This window comes from Athene noctua, chromosome 28 (assembly GCF_965140245.1).
Source record: "Athene noctua chromosome 28, bAthNoc1.hap1.1, whole genome shotgun sequence".
In the NCBI taxonomy this organism is placed as follows: domain Eukaryota; kingdom Metazoa; phylum Chordata; class Aves; order Strigiformes; family Strigidae; genus Athene; species Athene noctua.
Window position 1 is genome coordinate 6,577,686 of NC_134064.1, and position 9,435 is coordinate 6,587,120.

The following is a 9,435-nucleotide window of genomic DNA, read 5'->3' on the forward strand; positions in this document are numbered from 1 at the left end:
TCCCCGGGGTGCAGAGAGCGAATGGCCCTGGCACCGCGTCGCTGCGGCGACAGCAGCACCCACTGCGGGGGGAAATGGCGGCTGTGAGGCCCCTTTCAGCCTCGTGTCATGGTCTCTGCCCAGACGGCAGCACCAGCGTTAACCACCCAGCGCTTCTGCTCCTGGGCCTCGCAATTAGGCCCGACGCCCGCAGACCCTCCTTGCCTGGAGGTCTCATTGCCCCCGGGCATCAGCCTCGGCTCTGCGTCCCTGGGAGCTGCCACCCGCGCTGCCACCGCCACCGTCCTGCGCTTTGGCGCTGGGGATTACCGGCGGCATCCGCTCACGTTCAGCCGTTAGTTCCCTGGAAATGCAGATGAACCCTTAAGTGACAGACGCCCCGATTAGGGATTCCACTCCCTGCTGGGCGCTTACTTCTGCGGCAGCTGCTTCGGACGTGGCTCCCGTTAATTTATTTTGGCTGCGATGGGTGCGTTGTCAGCGCGTACGGCGGCAGCAGCTCCCGCGAGCCTGGGGGCACCGTGTGCCTCGCGTGTGGCTCCTGCAGGGACAGAGGTCCCCTGGCACCGCGGTGTCACACGCAGCCCCACGGGAGCCGCGGCAGCTCCCAGTGCCACCAGCACACCGGCCCCTCCGGGCCGTCCCAGGGGCCTGTGGTGGCCACGGGTGCGGGCAAGATGTGGCCGGTGCTCAGTTCTCCCCGGCCGTGAGTTTGGTGTCACCGGGATCCGGGGAACCCGGCTGCAGAGTCAGTGCGACTGAGCGGCCCAGAGCGCCCGGAGCATCCCTGCAGCCCCGAGGGGTCCTGGCGCGGGACAGGGGACGGGGATCACAGTTTGCTCCACGACAACGCCTTATCGGTGACCTTTAACCGTGTTTGCTCGGACCCTCCGGCCATTGGGCAGCCGGGCGCTGGCTCCCCCCAGGACAAGGTACGCGGCCGCGCCGGGGCACGCGGCGCTGGCTCAGCACATACCGGGGCAGCCGCGTGTCCCACCGAGCCCCAGCACGTCCCGACCCTGCGGGCAGCGCCCGGTGATGGAGCCCGGCGACGGCGCCGAGGAGACCCCGCTGCCTCTGGCACTGGCAAGGTTCCAGCTCTCCGAGGAGTACGGCTTCCTCCTTCCCCATCCTCTGGTAGGAGACGGCTGTGCCGCCGCCTCTGCTCGCTACAGGAGACAGAAAACAGGAAAATAGAGGGGTTGGTGAGCGGCGTTCTGGTTGGGCTTCAGTTTGATGCTACTCTATAACAGTTTGTAAAAAGCGGTGAGGAGGGCGCATGCTCTTTTGGCTTAGTTTCGTTGGACAGACCCCTCGCTTTAAAAATGATTAAACTGGCTGCAGCAAGCGGCAGGTGGAGAGAAGGAATTCTCTTTCTGCAATTCTCTGCAGTTCTCTGCAATGCTCACGGCCTTGGCTTTGCGGGATTTCAGGGAGTACGAGGTGAGCAGTCAGCCTGCAGATCCCCGTGCCGGGAGCAGGGCCGTTTATCACCGGGCTCCCTTCCCAGCGGCAGCACTCGGGGACAGGCAGATTCGCGTTTATCATCCGATAATTCACAGGCTGCTCTCACGAGATGGGGAACCAGACACAAGCCGTTAGGCCGGATGGATGGTGGGAGCCCGGCCTGGCGGCGCTCACCCCCCTCCCGTCCTCGCAGGCAGGAGCTTGGCCGAAGGGTTTGGGTGTTGTCTCTCAACCAGCCTCAGCTCCGATGAGTTTACTCAGGGCTGGGCTTATCTCCGAGCCCTCTGTTCCCTCCTGCTCCCGTCCCAGCACCTCCCGTAGCCCAGCACGGGGTTCCCCTGCCCCCCGGGACCGACGGGCTCCGGCCGCTCGCGCAGCGACTCTGAGGGCCAGGCCCGTCCCCGGGGCTGCACCGGCCGCTTTGGCCATCCCGTGGCCGGCACAAGGCCCCGGCCCACGGGTGCACAGGGACGTGCTCCCCTCCACCCCCCAGAGCCCGGCTCTCCCAACCCACGCGTCCCCTCTAACCCCATGACTTCTTCCCAGGCTTGGCACTGGCAGTGCCACGTGTGCTGCGACCTGTCCCCCCCCCCCACCACCTGCCCACGCCGGAGTGTCCCGGGTCCCATTTCTCACCCCCCCGCCGATGTCTTGCGAAGGGGGATGGCAGCAGAGTGTCACCCCGGCCCAGCACAGGGGAGGCGGCTGCCTCGTCCCCTCAGCCCATCCCTGCTCCTTGCACAGCCCCACATCCAGCTCCGCGGAGGCCAGACTGAGCCCTGGACGCAGCCCTGAGCCGCTCAGGAGCCGGGGGAGAGGAGTCGCAGCCTTGCAGCGGGGGGTGCAGCCAGGCTGCGGGTAACAGCCCTCCCCCGCCTCCCTCTACCAAGACAGAGCTGCCGGCGCCCTACGGCCCCTGGATGGAGATCGCCCGCGACCTGCCCCGGCTGATCGCCAGCCACCGCCTCCGCTCCCACGTTCACCAGGTACCCGAGTTTCCTTTCCTGGCTCTGGAGCTCTCTCACACCTGGGTCTGATGCAGCAGCGTCTGCAAAACGCATGGAAAAGCAAACGGAGAGCAGAGCCACGTCCTTGGCAAGGACCCGGGCAGGCAGGACTAGCACCGGGCAGAACAAAGCCTTAACGTGGCACAGAAAGAGCCCCCAGGGCCGGTCCTGGGCGCGCGGGGCCGCTGAGGCGAGGGCCGGAGCACAGCGAGGGCGGCAGGGACCCACCCTCGGTGTCACGAGAGCCACAGCTCGTCCCGGCCACGCTCCACACCGAGGAGCCCAGGGCTCCACGAGCCCCCTGGCCCAGCCGGACCCCCCGGCACACGGGGATCAGCCGCTCTCGCCTTTTGGAGTAAAATCCCGTGGTTTACTGTAGGAAATCCTGCAGGCGTGGAGGGAATGGAGGGCTGCGGGGCGAGGGCGAGGGCAAGGAGAGGCAGGAGGAGTGTGTCCCCCTGCTGGCGGGGCAGCCCCTGCTGCGGGGGCCCTCGGCATCGCCTGCCGTGCCCCTCGCTCCCGAGGCTCTCCCTGGCAGATGCCGCAGCTGAGCGCCCGGCACCTTCGAGGGCGCGAGGAGCTGCACTTGGCGCACCTGGTGCTCAGCTTCATCACCATGGGCTACCTCTGGCAGGAGGGCGAGGAGGGCACCGTGAAGGTAAAAGCAACCTGCAGCTGCTTCCCGTGGGCTCCAGCGGCTGGTGCCGCTCCCCTGGGGCTCATCCCGCGGGAGCAGCCTCTTTCCTGAGGCAGCAGCAGGAGCGTGACCCCTCCTGCCCCATAGACAGGCACCGTTCACCAGCCTGACAGTGTCCCCGTCTTCTCCTGCTTTGTGCCCCTCAGGTCCTGCCCCAAAATCTTGCAGTCCCCTTCTGGGAGGTCTCACAGGCCCTCGGGCTTCCCCCCATCCTCTGCCACGCGGACTTTGTGTTGGCCAACTGGAGGAGGAAGGACCCCGACGGGTAAACGGGCGATCGCAGCCGGGCCCAGCGTGGCTCTTCCCGCGCTCGGGGCAACAGCGATGAGCCTCAGCAGGTCCCGTCCAGCACAACGGAGACAAACGGTCCCCAAACCGCTCCTGTTCTGCCAAAACCCACCGAAACCCACCGTCACTGGGGGGCTGTCACGGGTGCAGACGCAGGCGCCCGCGGGGAACCGGCTGCCCTCGGGCCGTGAGCTCATCCACCCCCCCACCCCCCCACCCCCCCCCAGCACGGCCCCTTGCTGAGACAACCTATAACGTCTCTTTCTCTCTCCTTTTCTTGTGCGTTTGCTGGCAATAACCGGAATGCCTTCAGGCCTCTGGAAATCGAGTAAGTATTTAAGATGCTTATTTATTTTCTTACAGTAGTGGTTTTGTTTGAATTGGCTTGGCACTGCAACACTGCAGGGCTCTGCTTAGGTTGAACCTGTCTCCTGATGTACGAGCACAACAAAACCAGCTCAGTCTTTGGCACGCAAATGCCACTGCAACAACAGCAAAGCGTGACCGTGGCTGAACCGTGGGCTGCTCTAGTCCACGCAGAGCCCGGCTCTCACGGGCCAGGCTTTTACCCAGCGAGTGTATGGGGAGGGTCGCAGATCCCTCAGGCCCACGCAGCCCCTCGCCCCTTTTGCTCTGTGCCAGCTCGTCTCCGCCGGGGGTGCAGAGAAGAGGCTCTTGCGGCCGGGAGGGTTTTGCTCCAAGGGCTCACCGGGCCCTGGGCTGCGCGGGGGAACCCTGAGCGAGAGCCCTCGTGACCCCCGCGCGGCCGCTCCGCAGGAACCTGGACACCATCATCTCGCTGCCGGGGGCAGAGAGCCTGCGCGGCTTCATCCTCGTCACCCTCCTGGTTGAGAAGGCAGCTGTGCCTGGGATTAAGGTAGGAGGGCGCTGCCGTGCCCTGTGGCTCTTCGCTCACCCAGAAAGTGCCCTCAGGCACCCCCGGGGGTACCCGACCCCCACACGCTTGCTCGGGGGCTGGGGGAAGGGGCAGAGCTGGCGTCGGTGGCAGCGGGTGTTCAGAGCCGCTGTACGCAGACATCCCAGCCTCTGCAACCCTTCATCCTCTTCCTCTTCCTCCTCCTCCTCCTCCTCCTCTCCTCTCACAGGCCATTGTTCAGGCCATTCATGCCATCCTGCAGCTCGACCACGAGACCCTGCACGAGGCCCTGCAGGAGCTGGCGGAGGCCATCGGGGACATGACCAAGGCGTTGGCCCGGATGCACGGTACCAGCAGCCTTCAGCTGGAGGCAGCTCGTGCCCTCACGCCGCTGGGCGCGCTCGAGATCATCAGATGCCATTAGCATAAACACGCACACGCTTGGCCCGTAAAGCGTCTCTGGAGGGCTGGAGCGGGAGGAGGTGGGAGAAATTGAGGGGAGCTCTGCTCCCGGGATGGTACCTGGTGTCTGAGCACCCAAGCGGGCCCGGGGTAACGCGTGGGGGGTTGTTGGGCTGCGCAGCTCTGAGCCGCGATGCTGTGCCCGAGGAGCCCGGCCGGGGGAAGCCCCCGCAGGGACAGGGCACCAGCACCCTGCAGCGCGCCGGCCACTCTGTCCGGGTCCTTCCCGGAGCTGGGTTGGGTCAGCTCGGCTGCGGGGGGAGCGCTGCCCCACGGGGAACGCCGGGGCGGAGGGCACTAACTGCCTCTTGCCCGCCGTAACACCTACGGTCTGATTTCCTCCTAGACTTTGTGGATCCAGCAGTATTTTACGCTGTGATCCGGATCTTTCTCTCCGGGTAAGTGCGGCGCATTTCCCTCCAAAGCCACCGCGTTGGCAGCTCCGGGGGCCGGGGGGCGCAGGGGATGCGCTGGGACGGGGCAGCTCAGGGTGGGAACCGGCGCCATGTCCGGGGGCCCCACGGGTGACACGGTGCTGTCCCTCTCCCGAGGGAGTTCCCAGGTGCTCGATCCGCCCGTGCGGAGCTGGAGGACAAGGGCTGGGGTCTGTCTCTCCGTCCCGCGCTCCAGCTCGGCCCGGCGCGCTCTCTGCGCCGCAAGAGCCGCAGTTGTGCAGAAATGAATCATTCCTGCTCTTGGCCCGAGCGGTTTTGACAGAAGACTAATTCCTCTTTACTTGGCACACTGTACACACAAAGCTACGAACCCGAGTGGGGTCTCTTCCCTCTGCACGTTAAGGAAACATCTATAACAAGCCTCTTGCTGTTACCCCATTACAATCCCATTAATTAAAAACCCCAATCCCGCCCCAAATACCGACACAGGCAAAGCAGAACCTCGGCAGGAGAGCCCGGCGCTGTGGGTTTGCTGTCCCTCCTCTTCCCCGCGGGGCTCCGAGCATCCCCACTGCTCTGCTCCCGGGATTCTCAGGGGGGTTCTATTTTTATTTCTCCTCAGCGTATCTCAGCATTCCTGAGTCAAAAGGTTCCATGCATCCTGATTAGGTTTCTCTCATTTTTTATCCAAGCTGACCTTGTCTTGATGGTCATCAGCCTGGAAAAACATGCCTTTTAAATTCCCTTCTGCTTATAAGAACTTCCCACTAGTAGAGGTTACTATAAATACATCCCCGGGAGAGCTAAAAATATTATGGTATTTGATAATGATTCTATTTTCTCTGCATTTTGTGCAAAATCTCCTCCAGCATTCAAACGGCCTTAGCAGCCAGCACCAAAAGCTTCATGAAGCGGTGCATTCTTCAGAAGGTCAAGAGATGTTTTCGTGCCAGGCACATTATCTCTCCGAAATCATAATTCCTCTTTCCATTTGTGAGGGAGCATTTATCCATTTTTGCACAACAGGCACATAAAGCCGGATGACAGGGGCTGTGAGTTAATGGTGTATGGGGGGGGCACCGACGCTGCCCGGTTCCCGGGCTCGCCGAGGACGAGCAGCTTTATGAGAGGGAGGAAATCACATTATAGGCTCGTGCTCTGCTGACATAAATAAAGGCAGGCTGTCCTGCGCTCTCTTTAAAGGCATCAAGAGTAGCAAGAACAGGGAAAAACCCAAAGCACAAACTTCAAGGGCTTGGAAGAGCATTTGGCAACTCCACCTGCCGCAGCGGCAACCCGGCCTCCCCTCAGGGCCTCCGGCTGTCACGGAGTTATTGCCGTTATTGCCCAGAGAAGTTCCCCAGAGCAGCTCGGCATGTGCCAAACCCACGGGGTAGCTGCCGGGGCCAGGGCCCGAGGGGAGATGGGGCCACCCCACGGGTGCTCCCCACTGCACGGAGCCCCCCAGCGATCCCTGGCAAAGGAGAGTTAAGGGTCTCTCCCTGCACCCACGGCCTTGTGACGCACCGCGGCGGGGTGTTTGATTTCCGAGCTGCTCTCGCGTTCGAGGACACTGAGCAAGGAGGAGGAGGAGGAGGAGGAGGAGGCCCGCGGGCAGGGTCGGGGAGGTTTTGCTCAGTCGTGCCAGCCCAGGCCCCTTCTTGCAGCCCCCAGATACCGGCCTGACCGCTCTGTCTCCCCGCGCAGCTGGAAGGACAACCCCGCCATGCCGGGGGGTCTGGTCTACGAGGGGGTGTCCGACGAGCCCCTGGCCTACTCGGGAGGGAGCGCGGCCCAGAGCACCGTCCTTCACGCCTTCGATGAGCTCCTGGGGATTCGCCACAGCGAGGAGAGCAGTGAGTCACACACGGTCCTTGTTCCCAAGCAAGTAAGGGTGGGGAAGAACCAAAGCAGAGAGGACATTCGCCCCTCTCGCCCTCGTGGGGCCCGGCTGGGACGAGGCTCTGCCCCCTCGTTAGGGAGGAAGTCTGTAAACGAGGCTCTGGCAGGAACTTCCTCACCTCTACCAATTCCCAGAGGGGACAGACTTTGCTTTTTGCGTGTCAGCTTTTTGCCTGAGGTTGCGGATGAGCACGGAGCGGGGGAGCTGAGCCCGCCAGCATCCTGCCAGTACACAAAGTCTGTCCCACACCAGAATATATTTGTCAGGAATTAGCAAAACCACTCTAATAGCAAAACAAACCCCAACAACCAACTCAAAGCCAAAAGGCTGAGTAAGGGCTCAAACCTGCCTTTAGAGCAGCCCCAATGCAGCAGTGACCTAATCGGGGTTTTCTTTCTCAGTGAATTGGAGGCACGGAGGCAGAACGGCGAGGGCAGGGCAGAGGCTGCGCGGGCACCAGCCGACCCCTGGTCCCCGCAGACCAGCGCTCCAGCCCGGCCGCTCTTTGCGTGTCGGGGTGTCAGGCCCCCTCACCCACAGCTGATTTTCCCCCCTTGCCGGTGTCTCGCAGGCGCCTTCCTGCGCAGGATGAGGCAGTACATGCCGCCGCCGCACAGAGCCTTCGTGGAGGAGATCCGCCGTGCCCCGCCGCTGAGGCAGCACGTGCTCTCCTCGGGGGACGCTCGGCTGCGCGCGGCTTTCAACCGCTGCGTCTGCGCCCTGGCAGACTTCAGGTCCTACCACATCACCATCGTCACCAAGTACATCGCCGTGGCGGCGGCCAAAGCCAAGGCCGGGCGGGCAGAGCCGGGCGACGGCCCCGCCGTGGGGAAGCCCCCGTCCGCGCTGGAGACCAAAGGGACCGGCGGGTCCCACATCTTCAGCTTCCTAAAGAGCGTCAGGGACACCACGAGGGAGGGGGTGATCAGCGCCTGACCCGCCCTCAGGCTTGCAGGGCACCGCTCGGAGGGGCGCAGGCGGCCCAACGTCTCCCGTGTGTGTTGGCAGCGGCCAAAAACCCCCTCTGGCAGCCCCCGTCCCGCTTGCGCCCCTCTGGGACACGGGGACGTGCTCCGGGTTGTCGAGGGAGGAGAATGGTGCTGCTGGTCACCCCAAAAAGGCTGCGTGCAGCTCCGGGATGGGCTCAGCACCCTCCCCCGGCTCCGGGATGGGCTCAGCACCCTCTCACGGCTCCGGGATGGGCTCAGCATCCTCTCAAGGCGCCGGGAAGAGCCGTGTCCTCCCGAGCGCTGCTTGCCGGGCCCCCCAGGCTCGCTCCCGGCCCGCCCCGGCGGGGGTCACAGGGCCTAATAAAGCAGCGATTCTCCCAGCCAGCCGCGCTGCCGGGCCCTGTGTCAGTCGCGAAGCCGCGGCCCATCGCGACATGCCCCTTCTCCATCGCGAGGTGGCGGCAGAAACCTGCCTTTGGTTCCGCCGCAGACGCGCTCCCGAGCACCAGAGGAACGGGGCGGGGGGGGCAGGTAAAATCAAACGGGACCGGGATCTGGGAGGGCGGCGGTGAGTGCTGGGGGCTGCGGGGCGCAGAGGGTCGCCGTATGGGGCTTCCCGCTGCCCCCCACAGCCTTTGGCAGCCCGGCACGGCTCCTCTCCCCCCACACCCCCCAGCCCCTCATTCTGCCGCCCGACACGCGCGTCTGCTCCGTGCCCGGAGCTCTCGGTCCCCCGTGGGTCCCCGACAGCATCAGCTCATCGAACCTGCCAGCCCGATGCGGTGATACCGGGGCTGGGAAGGACCGGGGGTCCAGTCCGAAAGCCAGAGCCTCGCCTGGTGCTTCACAATCACTCGTTTCTGTGAGACAGTTTTGTCTGCTGGGATCCCCGCTCCGAGATCTCACGGCGCTGCCTCTGCAGCGGGACCACCCGGGCTCACGGGGGACACTGCTGACACCCCCCAGCTCTCCAGTCGCCGGAACGACGCCAAAGTCGCTCAAACCCAGCGGGGAGAGAAGCGAGCAGAGCGTGCAGGGAAGGCACGGGGTGTCGAGCTGGTGTTCTGGAGGTGCCGCGCTCAGGCGCAAGGTTCCACCCTCCAGTGCCAACTTCACGGCGGCTCCTGGTTGATTAAGGGCTCGGGAGGCCACGGGGGCAAAGCTGCAACATTTGGGCCCGCACAGGCTTCCCTTCACGATGAGCAGCACCGTGCGGTGGCGGGGGACGCGGGGACATATGGTTTCCTTGAGGGGCCAGCGAGGGCGAAACACCTCGGCCAAAGCCACGGCCCCCCCGGGCCCGCAGCGGCCGACGCCGGGCTCAGGCCAGGTCCCGCGGGTCCGGCTCCTGCGACACGGACACGCGGGAGCAGCAGCGGGCCCTCAGCT

At 64.5% G+C, this 9,435-nt stretch overlaps 1 protein-coding gene across 1 annotated transcript; it reads left to right on the forward strand.

The window, feature by feature from the left end:
* The first annotated feature begins 1,038 nt into the window (after positions 1-1,038).
* On the forward strand, positions 1,039-8,372 carry LOC141971198 (indoleamine 2,3-dioxygenase 2-like). Its single transcript, XM_074928365.1, has 10 exons — positions 1,039-1,137; positions 2,358-2,453; positions 3,013-3,132; positions 3,318-3,436; positions 3,773-3,787; positions 4,237-4,336; positions 4,566-4,683; positions 5,145-5,196; positions 6,901-7,049; positions 7,668-8,372. The coding sequence occupies exons 1-10, from the start codon at positions 1,039-1,041 to the stop codon at positions 8,030-8,032; spliced, it is 1,233 nt and encodes a 410-aa protein (XP_074784466.1). The 3' UTR covers positions 8,033-8,372.
* The last annotated feature ends 1,063 nt before the right edge of the window (positions 8,373-9,435 follow it).